Source organism: Chelonia mydas, chromosome 9, assembly GCF_015237465.2.
Source record: "Chelonia mydas isolate rCheMyd1 chromosome 9, rCheMyd1.pri.v2, whole genome shotgun sequence".
Classification (NCBI taxonomy): domain Eukaryota; kingdom Metazoa; phylum Chordata; order Testudines; family Cheloniidae; genus Chelonia; species Chelonia mydas.
The window spans coordinates 72,829,697-72,853,786 of NC_057855.1; the positions used below are offsets into that span (position 1 = coordinate 72,829,697).

Below are 24,090 nucleotides of genomic sequence, written 5' to 3' on the forward strand. Positions count from 1 at the left end.
ATGAGGCAACACAAAACCAGTCGGAAATCCCTAGCTTTGAGGAGCCATCTCAGCCACTCCGTGGCTATGACAACAGGAAGACATTGATCTCTTTCTGCTTTTTCCCCTTTTACCTAATTCTACAAAACACTTAAATAATTCTTTTACAATTGGATAATGCATTGAATTTAGTAGGAAAGACAACTTAGTTTATTTTAAAATAAGATCTGTAGAGAAAAGGCAATCTGTAATCCTTTGTGTTAGCTTCCCACTTTTTCATAACCAAAAGGATTAAGAAGTGAATGAATGATGGTGAATTGTGTAGAATCTAAATACAGATTCTTTCCTCATAAGCCATTAATTTGATTCAGGGTAAACTTTCAAAGTGTCTTTTTTGAGAGTGTTACATGGTACCTGGAGACATAAGCATATGACTCCCAGTGACACTAATGGATATCTTGCGGCTAAATCACTATCTCTTTAAAAATTTAACTCTAAGTTTCACATAGAAAATTGAACTGCATTTCTAGCACCCTTCTAATCTATTATTTCCCTCAGTTAGGTGAGATTCAATTTCAGAAGAACAAGAATAATATATATCTTGTATCATCCCACTGATGTAGACTCTTAGGGCCCAAGCATGCAAAAGACACACGAATAACTTTATGACTTTCAGTAGTCCCAATAAATTCATCTGATCCTTGCCTAGCCAGATATTGAAATCACTACACTTTCATGTTGGATTCAATGGGAATACTCATGGTTTGTAAGTTATGCACACAAATCAGCTTGCAGGATTGAGACCTTAGTCACTTAACAGTAACTCAGTATTTTAGGTATTTTTGTTTTCTTTACTGAAACAGCCATGTTGTTTGTTTAAAAAGAGGCTGCTATCCACAGGCACAAATTACTTTTCACATTTTTTTAAAACTATATGTTGATGTTAGACACACGTGACGTTGCCATAACTACTAATAACTAGTTCAAGAGGCAAAGAATTGCTTATATGTTCTGCTCCAAAAATGATAGCAATAGCGGTATTGTGCCAGAACATGCTATTCTTCAAAAGTCAAACAAACAGTCCTTAAAAAGGATTTCCAGTTTGTCTCAAAGCACTTTATTATGTCAAAATTTTATCAGAATGAAAAATTCACTCTAAATATTTGCAAAAAGAAAAGGAGGACTTGTGGCACCTTAGAGACTAACCAATTTATTTGAGCATGAGCTCACGAAAGCTCATGCTCAAATAAATTGGTTAGTCTCTAAGGTGCCACAAGTCCTCCTTTTCTTTTTGCAAATACAGACTAACACGGCTGTTACTCTGAAATCTAAATATTTGTTCATTCTTATGTTCACAGAAATCCCACTGAAGGCAATGGGCTCTGGGTATACATGCTTCAAGACAGACTGTGGACCTTGGTTTTATCCCTACTAACCTCCACAACTTTTTATTCTTTTTTTTAAGTTAAGCTATGAGAGCACTTTCATCCAATAGTATAACTGCCTGCTTTAACCTCTGTGTCACTAAAATGCCCAACTTGCCTGCCATAATTTGCTAATAAATTCAACATTAGCACAAACAGTACCAGTAACATGGGTTAGAGCTGATGGAGCTGAAAAGAAACTAAATAAACTATGTTATTAAAGGTTGACTGAAAACTAATGTGTGGTCTACAAGGGATGCTTTGAAGACTAGCTCCAATTTTTCCTTTTCACTTTAAATGTTACTTTTAAATTAGGAAAGCTACACACATACAGAGCAAAATTTATTTTCTATTCTAGTTACCTTGGTGGAAGAGGTTAACAGCAGTGATTTTTACAAAAAGAGTTAGCATATATAAATCTTACATAAATCTTAAAGCAACTGAAATTGAGAGAGTACAATTATCACAGCTGGTTTCTTTTATCTTATGAGCGCTCAGACTAATAAGATATCTGAGCCAACATAGATGCCAAATACTATCATTTGCCCATAACATTGCAGAGCTGGGAGTGAGTGAGAAGGGGGACAACAATCAAAAGATGACCAGATTTCTCTTTTACTGTCTTTGAACAACTAAGGACCTGAAGGACAGAAATACATTTACACTTTCAAACAGTCCCTTATAAAGGTGATTTATGTTTATTAACAACTTGACACTGACAATCTTGATACACCCCACTGCAAGCACATATTGAGAGAAACATAATTCTCAGTGTCAAACAGCTAATTATTATTCAAAGAAATTAAAATATTTAATTGCTTATAGGTAGTAAGAAACAATACACAATAAACAACAAGGACAAAGCAGATTGACTGTACATATTGGGATTTAAGAAAATACCTGATTAAATTATACCACATTTGGTACAATCATACATTGCATAATCCATTTTTCTTTGCTATTGTTAGTACTTCCCAATATTTGTAAATTGGTGCCTTAGCTTCTAGTACTGTACATATCCACATCCTCTGGGTTGGACTGACCATGGTCCATAAGTCTGGGGTCAAGCTTAAATTTTGTTGTCTTCGCTACATCTGTTAAAGATATTAAAATGAAATAAAATGATAATAAAGGCATAAAAGCTTTTTTAAAAAAAAGCTAATGCTTATTCAGAAGTTATACATACTGATAGTGTGAAAATTCAAGCATTATAATAAAGTGCTCTACAGTTATAAATTAACTGTAATTTACATTGGTGGGAATAGTGCAGGCAAGTTGTTGCTGCGCAGTGAAAAGTCGCATCAAGTAAGAAAAACATTTGAAAGATCTACAACCTCTGACAAACTCATCACTAAATTGTTTTCACAATTAAAAAGTAATCTATTAAAAGCCTGATCATGGCATGCCCTGAGCACTGGCACAAGGGAGAAGGGGGTAGTGCGTAAGGCTCTCCTTTACACCATACTGTTGCTTCCTGGGTCAGCAGGCTCTGCAGAGCTGCTACATCCCTCCCTCCTGCAGGTGGGAAGTAATAAATGAGAAATTGGGAAGCAGGCAGAACCTTGACTCTCCCCCCAGCAGCACAGTTAGATCAGCACACTGTGCAGAGTATGCAGTGACAGGATCACAGTTTAGTACCTTTCCAGAGCAGTGGGGAGACAGAGAAGCAGATAGTGACTGAGTCACTATCTCCCTCACAGCTGGTCCAGGGGGCAAGCTGAACTCACTGCACCATACTATGAGCTAGATCACAGATGGATTATCTAGGCCTAAATTAGTGCAAATAAATTCACACCATTTGACTTTATTGGTGATTTCATATGTTTATTAAAATGTGGAGGCAACACACACAGTACAGGGAGGTGAGGCAAAGGGAATGCCTTGTCTGAAGTGACTCTCCCAAACAATGTATAGAGTTTATGGGAAGTGAACCCCATCCAGCCCCTCTGAGCCAAAAAGATAGAAATCTGTTGGCTCCACTGGGGACACGGAACGGCTTTCACCTGGAAATGTGGTGACAAATAGGAAAAACTTTATTTTACCTTCTGTAAGTATTTATGTTTAATGTGAAAGGAGAAGTGGGGGCTGAAGGGACTGAGAAAGTTATATATAAAGAGACCCAATAATTCCACAAACTAAAAAAGAAAAAATAAGGGAGCAACGAGATTAAAAAAAGGATTCATATGTTAAAGGTTGTATAGCGGGGGATATCACCCAGGGACCTCCTGGTGCCAACTAACAGAGGGCATAGGGGTGCACAGGAGTACATGGATCCCATGGTTCCAAATCTCTACATAACAGTTCATCAAAGGGAGTCATGTAAAGTCTCTATTGAAAGCTTATGTCACATTGACCACTGTAATCACTGTGGAATGTACGTACAGATAACATGTAAAGACTTATGTATATATACACAAGCAAAGTTATGCTCTTAGGTATGCAAGTTGGAGCTGGTCACCAGAAGACGATAAATAAGTTTCTTTCAGGCAGAGATGCTTATCTACCTGTCCGGCTTTATAGGATTGAGTATTGTATACTTCACAATGAAAGCCTATTTGCAGTCTGATCAAGGGAAGAAAAGGCTCCAGGGGAGATGCTAGACAGGAAAAAATAAGCAGCAGGGGATACCCTGTTTACAAGTGAAGACAATGGATCACTGGACATGTCTAGGGGTGCAGAGGTACACCCTATTATGCTTCACCTAGGCTGACAGTGTATTTGCTTCATGAAAAAAGGATCACAACCAAGTCTGGCTGAAAAGACTTTAGGGTGACCTAAACTTGATTTGACAAGGGTGTGTTTTGTTAATTAAATCTAGGCTCTAGAATGCATGTTAGGATTTTGTTTTATATGTAACCATTTCTCTCCAATAATGCTACTTGCTATCACTTGAATCTTTGCTCTTTGTTAAATAAACGTCTTGTTTTTACCATAAACATATCTAAGTGCTGTGTGTTAAGCAGAGCTGTGATAGGGTATAACTGTTAAGCTGAGTGTACTGTTCCTTTCGGTAGCAGAGGATCTGGGAATTCTGTAAGTGTCCACTGGGTCAGGGGATGGGCACGCCAGGGAGATGCTCGGAGGACTCAGAGGTTGGAGTGTGCCTACTGTTAACCTGTAAAGAAAGAGTGGGTCATGCAGAGGCCTGGAAGGTAGTACTTGTGGTGCGAGAGGCTGAACCACAGGAGTCACAGACCAGGATTCCTCACACTGAGGACAGTTGATAGCAACGTGCCTCAAAACCATGGATATCCCTGGGAATATAATGGGGATAAAAACAAACAACAAAAATACACTTTAATAGCAAGCCCCTAACATGTTATGTTTGGTTATATAAAGACAGATGGGCATGCATAAAAGGTGATAGGAGGATACTGGAAGAACTTAATATAATATTTTCAAATTAAAATTAATGTTATCAGTGGTAGGGGAAGCTCTGTTTTACTAGATAAGGCCAATACCACTTTTCGTGATTACTAGGGAAACGATTGTTACTGACAGAAGGACATGATAATTTCACTTAAATGTCACTATATAGATTAAGTTGTTAATTAAGAGCATTAAGAGCATTCAAGGATTCTTCATTATCAGCATGCCATGCAATGGATCCCTCATTGATCACTTAAGATGCATGAAAAGCAACACAGTAAAGAACTAGTGAAAATAAAATACAGTGCTTCACATACAAATTGTGTGTGCTTTGTCAATGCCCTGGGCTAGTAACTCTCAAACCTGTGGCCCCTAGACAGATGGCTGATCACCTGGTGCTGGATCTCCTCTTTGTTTCCAGCTGCTTTTACAGATACCTAGATATTTCACTACAGGAGAGCCAGGATGCCTGTAAAAACAACTGGAAACAAGGAGAAGCCACACTAGTTGCCTTCACAAGTAAGCTGATGCTATATGTGAGGAAACAGATGTTACCTTCAAGGAATATGATCCTTTAACAAAAGCAAATGCTGCAGTTTCCATACAGAAGATGTGCAACTGACAGCAAGAAGGATCCATGTGATTGGGAATGGGAAGATAAGTGGTCCACAATACATATTCTTTATTGAGGTGTGGTCTACAGTGTGGGATCCCTATCACCTCTTTGGGCTCTTAATATAGCATACTAAATTGTATGGAGTTTACCACACTAGGAAGCTAAATTTGACAGCTAGATTTCTAAAGCTAAATTTGACAGGCCTGCTAGAGTTGCTTTTTAAAAAAAGAATAATGAAAAATAACATTAAATAATTCACAATTCACTGCAGTTGATGCTAATTTGAGTTTCGTACCTGAGATGACATTTGGCACTTTTATTTCTGCTGGCAAAGGCACCAGATCTTTCGAACTCTGAATCTTCATTACAGAAGAATCTGTTACAGCAAGTGGTTTTGACTTAACCTCAGATTCAGGGGTTGTTTTATGAATCTCTGCACTTTTATCGTCTCTTACAGCTGGTTCTGGAACTTGTTGCAGGTGTGAACCAGGCTAAATTGCAAATGAACCAACCAAACAAAACAGAACAGTATTTATGTGTATGTTTATTACATTGTTGATAAAGGAAACTACAAAAGAGCTGTCACATTTTAATAAATGATTTCCAGATATTCATTCAGTGTGTACAAAGTTTCATACTGGATACACAGAAATATGCCAGAAGAAATTAGTGTACTATATGCCTCAATTCACTTCATGTTAGATTCAAATAATTGACAATATTTTCTGATGATGTTGAGATTGTTTGCATAAAATAGGCACCACAATAAGGGGACAGAAGATGCATTTCCTTATACTATCAAGATACAAGGAACTTCAATTTGGACGTATAGAAGCTTGTTTAATGGTTAATGAATAATACTACTAAGTTTTGATATACCTCTTTTCATCCAAGATACTCAAAAGACTTTACAAAGAAGGGTACAGGTCATTATCTCCTTTTACAGAAGGGGAAACTGAAGCACAGAACAAGGTTAAAGCAATAGGTGGATTTACAGGATAATTGTCAGCCTTACCAAAGTTATTAAGAGACTTGGAGTTTGAATTATGACTAACCACTTTGACCAAGATAACTAACAAACTTCCTGCAAATTATTCTTGATTAGTGATGAGCAACTGTTTAGTTTAGGGGCAGGTCTACACTATGGGAGGGACAGACGCTCTGAGATTGATCCACTGGTGGTCGATTTAGCGGGGCTAGTAAAGACCCGCCAAATCGACTGCAGATCGCTCTCCAGTTGACCCCTGTACTCTACCCCCGATGAGAAGAGTAAGGTAAGTTGACAGGAGATTTTCTCCCATCGACCCCGCCCACGGTGCAGACCTCACGGTAACTCAACTTAAGGTACATCGACTTCAGCTATGTTATTGACGTAGCTGGAGTTGCGTAGCATAGGTCGACTTACCACGGTAGTGTAGACATAGCCTAGGAAACAACTGACCTTATTTAGCAAAACTCTGTCAGTTTATAATTCTTCTTACCACCCAGTTCTTATTTCCCTAACAGTTTCTCATTATTCAACTGAAATAAAATACTCTTCAGTCAGAATTCTGCTCATGGTTCTCAATGGAAATAAAACTGAGGATTAACAAAAATGTCAAAAATATATCAGTGTTTTAATAGATATATCAAAATATTTGTTTGCTGGAGTAAACCGAAATGTTTTATTTCTAATCGATTAAACATTCAACTGTATTTCCATATAGTAATTTGATGCCTCATGGAAGTTGTAGTTTGGGCATCTTGTTCCCTCACTTTCTCCTACTGGCTTGACTCTCTAACCATCTGAAGAAGTGGGTTTTTTACCCGTGAAAGCTTATGCCCAAATAAATCTGTTAGTCTTTAAGGTGCCACCAGACTTCTCGTTGTTTTTGTGGATACACAGACTAACACGGCTACCCCTCTGATACTTGTTAACCAGACTACATCTCCCATAATGCAGTGTGGTCTCCTCCTTTGACTGAGCCATGTGGTACACCAGCAGAAATGTAGTCTGGACAGGTTTCAGAGTAACAGCCGTGTTAGTCTGTATTTGCAAAAAGAAAAGGAGTACTTGTGGCACTTTAGAGACTAACCAATTTATTTGAGCACGAGCTTTCGTGAGCTACAGCTCACTTCATCGGATGCAATATAGTCTGGACAGTGAGCTGGGTGCACTGCAGAAAATGGAGCACGAGATGTCCAAAACTATAAGTTTCCTGTGTCTGTGTTCTCATAGGGAAATGCAGTTTCATGTTGAACTGATTCAAAATGTTTTGTTTCTATCAAAAATGCTGAAATGAAATATTTCACCATTTCTGAATCAAAAATTTGTTTTGAACTTTTCATTTGTGAAAAATATTGCTTTCAACTTTTCATCCTAATTCAGGATTTTTTCTTTTTTTTTTTTAAATGTTGAAATATCAACATTTCCCTCAGGATAGAAATTCCAATTTTTGCTCACATCTAATTCTTTATTAATTATTATTATTATTAAGATATACAGAAATATTCTCATAAGATTTTTTAAATTGTAAACTGGCATTCAGAACACTCATGTTTCCAAACTAGAGTAAGTCAAATTCACAAATACCTGGAATCTTGAGAACCAATGGAAAAATCTATATCTTTTTATTCACTAAAATGAAATGTCCTATTTATACTTTGTAATCACAATAAAATAGGTGTGTTCTCGCCAGCTGCTTCTTGATTGCCATCCACATGCTAAAAAGCATCACATTTTTCATAAACTGGCAATCATGTTAACAATATCAACAGAGGTGCCAATAGGCTGACCAGACAGCAAGTGTGAAAAATCGGGACAGGGTGGAGGTGGGGGGTAATAGGTGCCTATATAAGACAAAGCCCCAAATAGAGGGACGGTCCCTATAAAATTGGGACATCTGGTCACTCTAGGTGCCAAGGACTTATCCTGCAAACATTTACACATGTTCTTAACTATATTACCATGAGTAGTCCTACTGAAATCAATGAGGCCACTTACAGATAGAAAAGATAAGCATGTCTAAGTGTTTGCAGGTCCATGGCCTAAATAAGGAAAATTAACTATTTTCTTATGGTTGCATCTCCAGATCAATGAGGTATATTAAAAAGGCAGTGGAGGGTAGCTCACCTAGCTGTTGTGCATGCTGAATATGTTGTATGAGTAAACAGATCTCAAGGTGTATCAATCTGAGATTTGTCACAAACACTACAGTCAAACAAAATTTTTTTTTAAAAAAAATCACTCTGACTGTAAGCTCTTGGGGCAGGGACTGTCTTTTTGTTCTGTGTTTGTACAGCACCGAGCATAATGGAGTCCTGGTCCAGGACTGGGACTCCTAGGTGCTACAATAATACAAATAAATAACAATGGCAATAAAATATGAGGACCTTTGTGCCTCCTAACACACTTCATTGTGATATTAAATAATATCAACAAACACACCTGTATCTTTTTGCTTAAATTTGCATTTCAAAAATCAATCCAAGGTATTGAACTGAATGACTTAAGTGATCATTCCTTGGAAAAAACCTACCTTGGTATCTTCTTTCTGTGTGAGTAGCACTTCTTTCATAGAGGAGTTTTTTGTCCATAGTGATCCTATTGCTTCATAGGTTTGATGGCTTGTAACATATACTTTTTTTCCTGTTATCTAATTTAATTAGTTAAAATGTATTATTTTAACAAGAAGCTTTAAAAATGGTAGGGTTCACAGAACATTTCAAGTAAAGCAAATATTCTCCTTTAATAAACTGTATATTAGCTCCAATACTGGAAGACAGAAAATCTGCATGTCACAAATTTGATGCATCTCAGATCTCCCCCCACTCCCAATCTTATATTATAAATCATGTTTAAATTGTAAATCTGCTGCAGTGCATCCATTTACACAAAATGGATTTAAAACTTAACAAGGGAATAGTGGTTTGAATAAATGAATACACTGGAAGCTGGAAAAGCAAGAAAAGTCAGACATATCATATGCTACAAACTTGAAACAAAAACGTGACTCATTTAGCTAGATTTTTTTCATTCATGCAAAGACAATCATAGCTAAATTTATGCCCCGTTAAAACAAATCCCATGATGAGGAAAGATACAACCAAGAAATAAAAGGACCTGACTGAAAGTAGCGAACATTGCTGAATTGCTTCACAAAGGTCTGAATTTGTAAATTCTTATTAGCCCTTAATTATTCAAACTCTGTGAGGTTGCAGCAACATCTGTGGAGTGGCTCTGTAGATAAGCTGCAGCCAGGGAGGATTCTATTTCCTCATTCACAGAGAGCTATGCACAAAGTTTTGGTACTATGGCTATGTATACACTATCCTGCTGTTCGGACTATAAAAGAGTGTAAATAGCAGTGTGCACCAAAGTGCTGTGCTGAAACTCCCCCATGTGGTCACTGAGTGCACAAACTAAAAGGTTCCTTGTTCGCTTTAACATAGTCTTGTCTAAAGAGGACATTTATGCAAACTAGGAACATTTTAGTTCACGCCTACAGCATCCATGCAGGGGAATCACAGTGTAGCACTTTGGTGCACACTGCTATTCACACCCTTGTAGCTGAACTGCGGGGCAGCGTAGTTAAGCCCATAAAATCAGTATTTTAAGTAGCTAGCCAACAAGCTAACTTCAAGATCACAGTCACAAGAAAAGAGTGAGGGGGATTCCCTGTTTCACATGGACCCAGCTCTGGATGTACATTAAAAGAAAGAGCTTCAGAAATGTCACCTGTGTATCCACTGGGCAGTTTCTTGTACAGTATTATTTTAATGCACTGAAATGAGTAGATGTTAAAAAAATGCAATTTTCTGTTAATTAAAAATGTTATTGTATTGTATCTAAAAATGAAACTCTCCTTTCTCCAACTAAGAATTAAATATGGAAAATAGCATTGTATTGGTCAAGTAAATTCAGCCATATTATTCGTTTCTGATGGACATGTAATTAACAACTGTGATGCATCACACACACATAGCGTATAAACTGATGCCAGCTCCATAACCCTGGAAATTAAATACTGCAGATGTGTTGAACATTTCAGTCTCACTCAGTTTAAATATTAAAATGTTGATATTTTCACCCTATGAAAGAACAAAACAAAACTTACCTTAGCAAGTACTACTGACTGAGCTGGGTAACAAACGGATACTGCTAAAGTGGCAAGCCCCAGCGGGTAAGCAGTTTTCTTAACTCTAGAACCTGTGTAAACCACACAAATAATTTAAACAGGTACTAGATACAAATGGAACATAGTAGTGGATAGCTATATAATTTTAACCTCCGACTCTTGGCAACTACCTAGATCAAAATCTATCGCAGGTACGATTGAAGTAGAGTTGTGTCTGTATTCCAATGGGCCAACTGATGTTTCAGTAAAATTTACTGAATTAAAAAAATGAGGATATATCTTCAATTATGAAATATTATTAAAATCTTCTATATAACTAGTTCAAATTCCAATGTGTATTATCTTGCATTTATTAAAGAGTTTCCTCTGCTATCATGCTACCCAACTGCCAGGCTCTCTCAGGTTTCTGTGAATACTCATACCCTTCTATGCTCCTCACTATCCTACATAATTTTGTGTTATCTGTTAATTTTACCACCATCACTGTTCCCCCACCTTTTCCAGGTTACTAATGAATGTATTACACATTTGTCCTATTACATATCTTTGAGGCAATCTATTGTTAACACTGATCACTAATTCCTACTCTTTGTTTACAGTCTCTTAGCCAATTTCTAATCCATGACAGTTCTTTCATACCAGGACTACTTAAGTTTACTTTAAGTTTCTTTGACAAAGAGTTTTTGAAAGCCCAAATAAATTATATCTGTTAGTTCTCTTTTACCCACTATTTTGTTGACACACTTAAAATCTAGCAGACAACAGAATGACAACATTTTCTTGAATGAACTGTGCTGTTTTGTCTGTATCATATTCACCTACTTGTAGATGTCATATAACTCTATGTAAGTACTGTTTCAAGTATTTTACCTGGTACTGAAGTAAAAATAATTTGTCAGTAACACACCCCAAAACCTGTTTTAAAAGTAAGTAGTTGCTACCCTTCAGTGCATAGTACATTACATTAATGAGGCTGCATATTTTAGCTAGCAGCTTAACAATTTCAGTTCACCCTTGGATCTACACTGTCCACCCCGGTGATTTGTTGTCCTTTAAGGGCTCGATCCTGCCAGCTGTTTCACGTGGAACACGGTCTGATTCATCAGTTTGTTCTAGCATTTTTTCTTTTTACCCTTCAAACACTCACAGTGGCTCATTTTTATTACCCATTACCTGTCATTCTATTATGTTTTAAAAATGCCTTTTTTCTCCAAGGTCATCCTCCATTGCCAAGCATTTTGGTTCACCAGTTTTTGCTTTTAACCTCTACATATTTGATTCCCCTCTGAAATCCCGCCCTTAGGTCTAGGCTGTCCTTTCCCCAATTCATTTTGTGGTGCTTAATGCATTTAAATCCCTCTTTTTTATTATACTACCATTGTATAATCCAAACTGTGGGGAATGATTTAGATTTGGGGCTATTTAAAAATCCAAGGAAATAAAGATCATTTGCAAATGTGATGTTCCAGTTATGCCCAGTATTCTCTTTTAATTTGTTGGTGGCTTTACCTAAAAATCACATTGCTGTAAATTTCTACAATTTAAATCATTATTTTCCCTGACATTATTCTTATGAAAATTTCAAAAGGAAAGATTTGTAAATTCTACAGTACTATAATGAAATACAAAGCCTACAATATTATTTCATAATTTTACAAAAATTAAGTCTGGTGATTTTGAATATATATTTAATAATTTTATGAAAATTAAATCCAATGATTGTTGAATACATCACTTTTCTCAAGCACATCTCTGTTCCTGTGTCAGAGCACCCAATTCCCCACTGTCTTATACAGATCCATTTCAACATTCCATACCACAACTACCATCACTCCGGTTCAGGAGCACTGAGAAAGACTCTTCAGTGTTCACTAGAAATACTTCTCTATTGGCCAGGAGGTTCACTGAGAAGTTTGAAGTGCTCCTTCCTCCAGGAAGACACCTACAACTTATGCTGATCCTTTTAAGGAATGGGGGAGGTACTATGTGATGCAGAGAGTATTGAATCTTTTTCATGTGGCTCTAGATTTGCATACCTTTCCCCTGACTGTAGAAACTGTGAATATCATCATTTACATTGTGTGCTGATTTAAATTAATTATCAAATAATAAATTACCAAAGAAAATTAAGGCATTTGTGATGGCACCATAGGATCCTATATTTCCAATAAAATAATTCTTAAATGATATAATTAAATATAAAATTGTTATTTTAAATGAATAAATTAAACAAAGCTGAAAAAAGAAAAGAAAAAAAAAAGTCTGCTGGCATCCCCTCTACATAATATAATGATCTGAAATCTTGGCTTGTTTGTTTTTAAAACTACGTAACTGTTCACAAATGTTCAAAAGGTTTTTTACCAAAACTTAAGTGAAAATTTCAGAAAGCACAAAATAAAGTATTGTTAAATTAAAGACGTGTCATACAATTACCAATCTGACAGTGTTTGAAAAAACCAAAAACCAAAAACCATACCTTTTCTTGCCAGAACTAAACCAGTTAGACCTGAAATTGTAATTACAGCAACTTTTGGAAGAAATTCTGGAGGTGGATTCTTCAGATAAACGTACGTATCTTTAAAAAAAAAAAATCAAAACAGCTATGATATAATAACTGAAGATTAGTCAATTTGCTCTCTCTCCCCCCCCTCATTTTAAGAGAGAGCAGTAAAGTCACGTCTATGAAAATCTGAATGCTGAGGTAGCTCCATCTCACAACTGGATCTGCTACTGCGGATACGTGTATCCGTGTCAAGCTCCACTGACTTATTTTGCAGGTGCACACATGGGAGTCAGCACTGCAGTATCAGGATACCGATGTGTCATTCATAAAATATACATTTTACAAAGTTCACAATCATGCTCTTTAGATACCTTTTTGTATTTACTAAAATGTTAGCACTTGTTTCTAATGCAAGTGACAGAGTTTCTAGTTTTCAATGCATGTTAAAAATGTATTTAAAAATTGGTGAAAGGAGATGCCACTATGCTGGTGTTTCTTGATTTTTTAAATAATACTACTACTTGTATAGAGCGCTTTTCATCAGTAGATCTCAAAGTCTTCCACAATCTTTAACGTATTGATTCTTGCAATGCCTCTTTGACATAGGGAAGTTTCATTATCCCCATTTTTACAGAACTGAAGCCCAGAGAGACTTGCCCAAGGTCACACAGGAGGTCTCCAGTGGAGCAGGGAACTGAACTGTGCTCGTCCAAATCCTAAGCTAGTGCCCATAGGTGCCGACTCCGTGGGTGCTCTGGGGCCAGAGCACCCATGGGGAAAAATTGGTGGGTGCTCTGAACCCACTGGCAGCCAAGCTCCCCGCTCCAGCTCACCTCAGCCTCCTACCCTAAGCGTGCCACGTCCCTGCTTCTCCTCGGAGCGCTTGCCGCCGCAAAACAGCTGTTCCACAGCATAACAAGCTCTGGGAGGGAGGGGGAAGGAGTGGCAATGTGGCACGCTCAGGGGAGGAGGCAGGAAAGAGGCAGGGCCTGGGCGGGGATTTGGGGAAGGGGTTGGAATACGGGCAGGGAGTAAGCGGAGTTGGGGCGTGGACGTTGGGAAAGGGGTTGGAACGGGGGCGGGGGAAAGTCAAGCATCCACCGGCGCCAGCACAAGTTGGCGCGTATGCTAATAGTGCCCTAACCACTGGACCATCCTTTGTTTCTTTTTAATGAAACGTATTTTCCACTGGTAATTTCAGAAATGCATCTTTAATACAAAGAGTATTTTTTATCTTCAATGCCAGAATTAGGACCAAATTGTGAAGTGTAAATGAGAACTAAAATAAGGAAGCAAGGGAAAGGAATTCTTCTCACCTATACAGAAGTTTGGTGTACACCAACTGTGTAGCCTCTTCCCTGCTGCTTACGGTTGCCAGGTGTCCGGTTTTTGACTGGAACACCTGGTCGAAAAGGGACCCTGGTAGCTCTAGTCAGCACCACCGACTGGGCCATTAAAAGTCCAGTCGGCCGTGCTGCAGGGCTAAGGCAGGCTAGCCTGTACCTGTCCTGGCACCGCACTGCATCCCAGAAGTGGCCAGCAGGTCCAGCTCCTAGGCAGGGTGGCCACGGGGCTCCACGCACTGCCCTTGCCCCAAGCACCAGCTCCGCAATCCCATTAGCCGGGAATTGTGGCCAACAGGAGCTGGTGGGGCAGTGTGTGCGGGCGAGAGCAGTGCGGGGAGCCTCCTGGCCTGCCCACCAAGGAGCCAGACCGGCTGGCTGCTTCTGGGGCACAACGTAGAGCCAGGACAGACAGGGAGCCTGCCTTAGCCCCACTGCACCACTGATGGGAGCCACCCAAGGTAAGCCCGCACCCCAACCCTGGAGCCTTCTCCTGCACCCCAAACCCCTCATCCCTGGCCCCAGCCCAGAGCCCACACCCACAGTCCGTACCCCCTCCTACACCCCAACCCCCTGCTTCAACCCGCAGCCGCCTCTCCTATTGCAAATCCCTTGGCCCCACCCCCCAGCCTGGAGGCCCCCCACCCCCCTCTGCACCACAGACCCCTCATCTCCAGCCCCACTCCATAGCTGCACCCCATCCCACACTCCAACTCCCTACCCCACCCTGGTGCCCACTCCCGCACCCTGAACCCCTCATTCCTGGACCTACCCCAGAGCCCGCACCCTCAGTTAGAGTCTTCACTCCCTCCCACACCCCAACCCTCTGTCCCAGCCCAGTGAAAGTGAGTGAGGGTGGGGGAGAGCGAGCCACTGAGGGAGGGGGAATGTAGTGAGTGGGGGACGGGACCTCAGGGAAGTAGTGGGCAAGGGTGTTCAGTTTTGTGCAATTAGGAAGTTGGCAACCCTACTGCTGCTATCACTGCTATGGATTGTAATAAGAATTGGACTACTTATACACCACCTATGTGGAGGTTTACACATGTGATGCCACTCCCCAAACCATGCTCTGTGCTGCTAAGAGAAAGCACTAGGAAGAAAAGTTCTTCAGCATGTAGCACACTGGGGATATAGAGACACTCGGGACGTAGAGACACACTGTATCATCAGCTTCTTGCTCCATTCCCCTTTTATCCAACCCTGCAGTAGAATCAAGAAAGTTCTATGATATTTAGAAGCTTCTGAACCTACTGAGGGATTGGGTAGCATTTGGCCTCAAAATGTCATCTAATATTAAAATCAAAGGAATTACAGACAAGCTAAGTTGGTTGAGTCATAAATACAAAACGACATTCGGAACTTCCTTTTCGTTTTCAAACAAGAGACTATGGTAAATAGCATGAAGCCAGCTTCTATGGAAGGCATATGTGCCCCTTCTGTTTTATTGATTCTTGTGTTTGCTCTAGTACAATGTCAATATTTTTGATAGAATTTGCTGTTCTCCAGTATAAACCAGCTTTGTAACTTTCATAGCCAAACAATGAGCAACAAGAGACTAGTTTTAAATTTTGACTATATGACTCACCTACCTTTTCCAAACTGTATTGAATCCATTATCCCATTTTTAACAAAGACATAGGCATCCTACACAAAAGAAAATTTAGATAAAGTGAACTCTGTTTTTGAGTCAAAGTCTTCAATGCCATTGATACAACACTAACACACTGGACTACATACTTTTCCACTCTGGCCAAAGAGAATTGAGTAATTACATAACACATAAAAGAAACAGATCACTCAAAAAGCTTTTAGAACAAAAAAATGCAGAGATACATTGTATGTACTGGGAGCAAAGTAGAAATGTATGTTTAAATTATATATGGATGGTGTGACAGATATTGCAACCATGTGGAATATCTTTGAGGACCACATTGTATTAAGCATATGAATGGTTTATATATATCACTGTGGGCCAGGGACTGAATTCAGCTCCAGGGGGAAAGGGTTGCTACAGCTCTGTCAGGAACAGAGCATGTCCAAGCATGTGAACAAGGGGGATCCAGTGGATATAGTGTATTTAGATTTTCAGAAAGCCTTTGACAAGGTCCTCACCAAAGGCTCTTAAGCAAAGTAAGCAGTCATAGGATAAGAGGGAACGTTTTCTCATGGATTGGTAACTGGTTAAAAGTTAGGAAACAAAGGGTAGGAATAAATGGTCAGTTTTCAGAATTGAGAGAGGTAAATAGTGGTGTCCCCCAGGGGTCTGTACTGGCCCCAGTCCTATTTAACATATTCATAAATGATCTGGAAAAAGGGGTAAACAGTGAGGTGGCAAAATTTGCAGATGATACAAAACTACTCAAGATAGGTAAGTCCCAGGCAGACTGCGAAGAGCTACAATAGGATCTCTCAAAACTGGGTAACTGGGCAACAAAATGGCACATAAACAACAAGGAGTCCAGTGGCACCTTAAAAACTAACAGATTTATTTGAGCATAAGCTTTCGTGGGTAAAAACCCACTTCTTCAGATGCCCATGAAAGCTTATGCTCAAATAAATCTGTTAGTCTTTAAGGTGCCACCGGACTTCTTGTTGTTTTTGTGGATACAGACTAAAACAGCTACCCCTCTGATACTTGTCACCATAAAATGGCACATGAAATTCAATGTTGATAAATGCAAATTAATGCACATTGGAAAACATAATCCCACCTATAATATAAAATGATGGGGTCTAAAGTAGCTGTTACCATTCAAGAAAGAGATCTTGGAGTCATTGTGGATAGTTCTCTGAAAACATCCACTCAAAGTGCAGCGGCAGTCAAAAAAGCGAACAGAATGTTAGGAATTATTACGAAAGGGATAGATAATAAAACAGAAAATATCATCTTGCTTCTATATAAATCCATGGTATGCCCACATCTTGAATACTGCATGCAGATGTGGTCACCACATCTCAAAAAAGATATACTGGACTTGGAAAAATTCAGAAAAGGGTAACAAAAATGATTAGGGGTATGGAACGGCTGCCATATGAGGAGAGATTAATAAGACTGGGACTTTTCAGCTTGGAAAAGAGATAACTAAGGGGTGATATGCTAGAGGTCTATAAAATCATGACTGGTGTGGAGAAAGTAAATAAAGAAGTGTTATTTACTCCTTCTCATAACACAAGAACTAGGGGCCACCAAATGAAATTAATAGGCAGCAGGTCTAAAACAAACAAAAGGAAATCAACCTGTGGAACTCTTTGCCAGAAGATGTTGTGAAGGCCAAGACTATAACAGGGTTCAAAAAAGAACTATACAAGTTCCTGGAGGACAGGTCCATCAACAGCTATTAGCCAGGATGGGCAGGAATGGTGTCCCTACCCTCTGTTTGCCAGAAGCTGGGAATGGACGACGGGGGATTCATCACTTGGTGATTACCTGTTCTGTTCATTCCCTCTGGAGCACCTGGCATTGGCCACTGTTGGAAGATAGGATACTGGGCTAGATGGACCTTTGCTCTGACCCAGTATATGGCCATTCTTATTTTCTTAACTAAGAACAGTGTGTGTGTGTGTGGGGGGGGGGTTTAAAGGTGAATCACACAGTTTATAAACACCTCCAGAGAGGTACCACCCATTGGGAGGCTTCCACATACTGGTTAAAACTGGGTTTTCCAGAGTCCCACAGAGAAAGAAAGAGTTTTGGGCATAAAAAGGCAGTGTTTAAACAGACTCAGGGCCTTCTTTTTGATCCAGCAAATTGACAGGACCTACTGTCCTGTAGGGGCCCTAATCCTTGTAGTAAGATTAGAAAGACTTTGGCCGATGCAGGCCCCAAAATGCTGATGGGCGACTATTGGTATGTTTAGTGTGTGATTAAATCTATTTGTTGGGTTTTTTATGCTTTCTCCTTAAGAATAAACGTGCTTGCTTAGAAAGAGTGGTGTGGTAGCTTGTGACAGCTGGCAATACCCTGTTCATAGCCCTGAGAGAGAAACCAACACACAAGTGCTGGCCTTTAGGCTGACTGCCTTGCTAGGGATATTGCAGTGTAAGGCAGGGAGCTGTGCAGCTTAAAGCTTCACAGTCAGAAAGGAGTGGGACAAACGTCCCTGCCCAGAGATAGGTAACAGGAGACTTGACTGGGCACTCATGGAATGGACCACAGAGGGGGATACACAGGCAGTTTCCCTGAAACCACGACGGATAGTACCTTTTAAAATACCCACACACATACACACACAATAGCTCTTGTACATACTGAAAGTTTTTCCAAATTTCACCACAACCAAGGCATTCTTTAAAAAGCAAAAATTATACAGTAATTAAAAAAAAAAAATCTAGGGAGCAAAAAATAGAGCACCCAACTGTAAAAAGTTATTCTTCATTGAATTTGAAATATGTAATGTAATATTATTTAATATAATATTATTCAAAATTGATTTTTCCCCATATAGTAAAATTATGCTGGTAGGGAAAAAGTCCACCTTTTCTATGTGCAGTTATACCTAATGTTTAACTCCTCTATAAACTTAAAGATGATATGATGTACATATAGTGATTCGTATTGAGTTATTTGTGTTCAGTGATATAGCCTAGTCAGATGTGCAACCTAGCCTCAGAAAGTAATTTACCAGTTAATTCTGTTGACATCCAACAAGAGAACAATTCAAATGTACTAGTCCACAGCAAAATTTCAGCTTGGTCAAAAGTCATATTTAAGATTTTTCTTGAAGTAATAAAGGAAAATATAGTCCGATAGCCTATAGTTTGAATCATCATAGTGATGCTAACTAAGCATAGCAAGAATTAGTATACTGCACATGCTTCAGAACATCGATTAACTTCAGATTGTAAGGTATAATTCTATTTCTTTTATGAGAAATTTTGTTGCAATCAATTTTTGAATTTATACCACAGAAGGTCACTGCTATTCAAGCGCTGAAATATTAAAAACCACTTTAGAAACCTTTTAATCTAATATATAGAAAAAGTTTGATATTTTAATTGTGAATGCTTTAGGACCAAATCCTTGTTTCAGTGAAATCTCCCATTGATTTAAATGGAATGGGGATTTGACCTTGAGTAAGTACTCAAGACAACGATTATGGTTACATTTTCCAAAGTGCCTACGTGATTTAGAGGCTTTTTGAACATGGGACTTGTCATGTAGATGCTTTTGAAAATTTTGCCCCAAGGGCCTAAATAAAAAAATAATATATATCAAATGGAAGAAAGGGAGAGTTGATAGTAATGAATATAAATCAGAAGTTAGGAATTGCAGAAAATTGATAAGGGAAGTCAAGGGACACAAGAAGAAATTTATTGCCAGTAGACTTAGGGACAATAAGGAGTTTTTAAAATATATTAGGAACAAAAAGAATCTGACAATGACATTAGTCCATTACTAGATGGGAATGGTAGAATTATCAATAATAATCAGAAAAGGCAGAAGTGTTCAGTACAAATTTGTTCTGCATTTGGGGAAACACAGATGAGACAGTTTCATCATATAGTTATAACATACTTTCCATTCCACCAGCATATCTGGAGAACGTTAAACAGAAACTACTAAAGTTAGACTTTTTAAAATCAGCAGGTCCAAATAACTTGCATCCAAGAGTTTTAAAAGTGATAGTTGAGCAGCTCACTGGACCATTAACGTTAATTTTCAATAAGTCTTGCAGCACCACAGTTATTCCAGAAGACTGGAAGAAAGCCAGCGTTGTACCCATTTTTAAAAAGGGTAAATGGGATGATCCAGGTAATTACCGGACAGTCAGCTTAACATTGATCTCTGGCAAGATAACGGAGAGGCTGATATGGGACGCGATTAATGAAGAATTAAAGGAGAGTAATGTAATTAATGTAAATCATTATGGGTTTAAAAAAACTAGAACCTGCCAAACTTACTTAATATCTTTTTTTAAATGAGATTACAAGTTTGGTTGATAAAGGTAATAGTGTTGACATAATACACTTCTTTAAGAGGTTTGATTTGGTACCGTGCACCATCTTGATTAAAAAACTAGAATGATGTAAAATTAACATGGCACACATTAAATGGATTAAAAACAGGCTAACTAATAGGTCTCAAAATGTAACTGTAAATGGGGAATCATCATCAAGTAGGATTGTTTCCAGTGTGGATCCTGCAGGGGATTGGCTTTTGGCCCTATATTATTAAACATTTTTAATAAGGACCTGGAAGAAAACAAAATCATCACTAATAAAATCTGATTAGAAAAATTGTGAGAGTGGTAAATAATGAAGAGAAGCGCTCACTGACTCAGAGCAATGTGGATCGCTTGGTAAACTGGGTGCAACCAAACAATTCGTGTTTTAATATGGTGAAATATAATGTATACATCTAAACAAAGAATGTACGCCAAACTTACTTGATGGGGGACTCTATCCTGGGAAGCAATGACTCTGAACGACATCTGGGAGTTGTGGTGAAAAATCAGCTCAACATGAGCTCCCAGTGCGAATCTGTGGCCAAAAAAGCTAATGCAATCCTGGGATACTTACACAGGGGAATCTCAGGTAGGAGTAGAGAGGTTATTTTACCTCTTTATTTGGCTCTGGCAATTGCTGCTGGAATACTAAGTCCAGGTCTGGCACCCACAATTCCAGAAGGATGTTGATAAATAGGAGAGGGTTGAGAGAAGAGCCACGAGAACGATTAAAGGATTAGAAAACCAGCTTTATAGTTACAGTGTCATGGATATAGGGGGAAGGATAGCAACCTTTATGTATCCTTGGCAGCTGTACTGGATTGCCTTACCTGTAAAGGGTTAAGCAGTTCAAAGAACCTAGCTGGCACCTGACCAGAAGGACCAATGAGAAAAGAAGACACTTTCAAACCTGAGGAGGAAGGATTTGTTTTTGTTCTGTGTGTTGTTCCCTCTCTGGGTGGAGGGAGAAGCCAAGCAGGTACAATATCTCCTGAAAAATATACCTGGAATAATCCATGTAAAACCACAGAAACTGTGAGTAGGGCAAGGAAATGCATTAGGTTATCTTTTGTTTGGCTTGTGAATTTTCCTATGCTACAGGGGTAGTTTCATTCCTGTTTCTGGAACTGTGAAGCTGAGCCCAGAGGGGAATCCTCTGTGTTTTAAATCTTTTTATTACCCTGTAAAGTTACCTTCCATCCTGATTTTCCAGGTGTGATTCTTTTACTTTTTTCTTTATAAATAAAGTTCTTCTTTTAAGAACCTGATTGATTTCAGTGTCCTAAAGACAAAGGGTCTGGTCTGTGCTCACACTGCTAAGGCAACTGGTTGGTATATTATTCTCAAGCCTCCCCAGGAAAAGGGGTGAAGGGACTTGCGTGGATAGGGATTCCAAGTGACCCTTCCCTGAATTGTTGTGTGAACCACTTGGTGGTGGCAGCAATACTGTCCAAGGACAAGGAAAGGAATTTCTGCCTTGGGGAAGTTTTAACCTAAGATGGTAGAATATAAGTTTAGGGGGTCTTTCATGGAGGTCCCTAAATCTGTACCCCCTGAGTTCAGAGTGTGTGTGTGGAGGAACCCTGACAGACCATCTCAAGGAGCTCATTATATTTAGCTTAACAAAGAGAAGTTTAACAGGTGACTGGATTACAGTTTATAGATATCTACGTGGAGAACAAATATTAAATAATGGACTCTTCAATCTAGCTGAGCAAGGTATAACATGTTCCAGTGGCTGGAAGCTGAAGATCAACAAATTCATACTGGAAATAAAACATACATTTTTAACAGTGAGGGTAATTAACCACTGGAACAATTTACCAAGGGCTTTGGCAGATTATCCATCACTGACAAAATTTTAAATCAAGATTGGATTTTTTCTGAAAGATATGCCCTAGCACAAGGGTGGGCAAACTTTTTGGCCCGAGGGCCACATTGCGATTGCAAAACTGTATGGAGCACCGGGGAGGAAAGGCTGTGCCTCCCCAAACAGCCTGGCCCCCATCCCCTATCCTCCCCCTCCACCTTCCCACCCCTGACTGCCCCCCTCAGAACCCCCAACCCATCCAACCCCCTCTGCTCCTTGTCCCCTGACCACCCACTCCTGGCCCCCCAGGACTCCCACGCCTATCCAACCCCCCCTCCCGACTGTCCCGACCCCTATCCAAGCCCCGACCCCTGACAGCCCTCCCCCCCCAGGACTCCCACACATATCCAACCCCCCCCGTTCCCCATCCCCTGACCGCCTCCCCCTCCCCAGGACTCCCACGCCTATCCAACCCCCCCCGTTCCCCGCCCCATGTCTGCCCCCCATCCAATGCCACCGCTCCCCGCCCCCTTACCATGCCGCTCAGAGTGGCAGGAGCTCACAGCCGTGCCACCCAGCCAGAGCCAGCCACGTCGCCGCGGTGCCCGGCAGGAGCGGTGGGCCAGAGCACTGGCAGCGCAGCAAGTGGAGGCTGCGGGGGAGCGGGGACAGCAGGGGAGGGGCCAGGGCTAGCCTCCCAGTCCGGGAGCTCAGGGGCCAGGCAGGATGGACCCATGGGCCATAGTTTGCCCACCTCTGCCCTAGGAACGATTTTTGAGGCCATTCTAGGCATGTATTATACAGGAGGTCAGACTAGATGATTAGAATGGTCCAATCTGGCCTTGGAATCTATGAATTATCCCTACGTACATGAATAACCATACTCAGTAGTACTCATAGGTGTATGTGTTTACACAACTGGGGCTTAAAAGTAACAACGCTTATGAAATGTAAGAAAACTCTACTTTGCACAGTTTCTTCAGATTGTTTACTTCCCTTCCTTTAACCTGATTATTTAGTATCAAAGATTGTTTTGGCTGATTTACTTATTGTGGAATCTTTCTTTGTCTTAAAATAGAATCATACTTAAACCATATCAGAGGTAGTTCATGTTGTGCTATAAATGCAAACAAAATTTATATACCTTAAATAAAATAATCTTGAACTACTTTATAAATATTAATTAAAAATCCTCATGACAACAGCTCTGTGGTGATGAGAAAATGGAACATATTTTATAAAATAAGCAATATATTGATATTTAATGTATATTTACACTAGAAGATCACGAGATCATATCATATTGCCAAAGTTAACATCCACCGTTAATTTGGTTAAGGGACACTGTGACACTCTGAACCTCAAAGTAGCATCCTGGAACCCCCATATTCACCGCTGTAATAGTATTATCTTATGTTTTGAACAAAGTATGCCTTGTATGGTATCATTTTGTAAGTCTTGAGATGTTGAATAATAATAAACTGTTGAATTGTACATACTATCATTGTATGTGAAGTTATGAAGCATTTCTGTGTGTGTTATTGAAATATGTTATGAGGTTGGGAACACCCAAAACCAGCCTTTAAATACAAAGGAATAGTTATCAATAGCCAGACAGTTGTTAACGGCTCATCAGTACACAATCTGCTATCCCAGAGGCTTCTTGGAGGCGGCATGTACATAATAGAGACTGCTTGACCAATGGGGATTGCCTGACCCCCACATCAGAGCAAGAATCTTTTCAGCAAGCTAGAAGTACAAAAGAGACACAGTGACATCACTTGGCCTCCCCCCCAACTCAACTTCTGGAAGACGAAGACTCTGAACTGGGGAAGTTTGGTCTTAGGCTGGAAGGGAGTCCCAGTCTGTGTACTGAGGAACTATAACCTACTTGTACCATCTGTCAGAGCGAGAAAAGCTGTTTGAGTCAGACCTCCCTTAGACTGAAAGTTTAGGATTTAGAATGCGTGTTTACTTTTTATTT

At 39.6% G+C, this 24,090-nt stretch overlaps 1 protein-coding gene across 5 annotated transcripts in view; it reads right to left on the reverse strand.

Annotated features, from left to right (window-relative positions):
- Nucleotides 1-1,732: 1,732 nt before the first annotated feature.
- The window catches only part of APOOL (apolipoprotein O like), a 47,177-nt gene continuing 24,819 nt past the window's right edge, over nucleotides 1,733-24,090 (reverse strand). For 2 of the 5 annotated variants that reach the window (XM_043522092.1, XM_043522093.1), the window contains exons 4-10: nucleotides 21,127-21,165; nucleotides 15,941-15,995; nucleotides 12,982-13,080; nucleotides 10,485-10,576; nucleotides 8,907-9,023; nucleotides 5,684-5,879; nucleotides 1,733-2,497 (exon numbers count right to left, since the gene is read on the reverse strand). In XM_043522092.1, the coding sequence (XP_043378027.1) occupies nucleotides 2,400-2,497; nucleotides 5,684-5,879; nucleotides 8,907-9,023; nucleotides 10,485-10,576; nucleotides 12,982-13,080; nucleotides 15,941-15,995; nucleotides 21,127-21,165 (696 nt within the window). In that variant the 3' untranslated portion in view covers nucleotides 1,733-2,399. Of the gene's footprint in view, nucleotides 4,519-5,683; nucleotides 5,880-8,906; nucleotides 9,024-10,484; nucleotides 10,577-12,981; nucleotides 13,081-15,940; nucleotides 15,996-21,126; nucleotides 21,166-24,090 lie in introns of all 5 variants that reach the window. The other 3 variants (XM_027821913.3, XM_043522094.1, XM_027821914.3) reach the window with 2 other exon arrangements.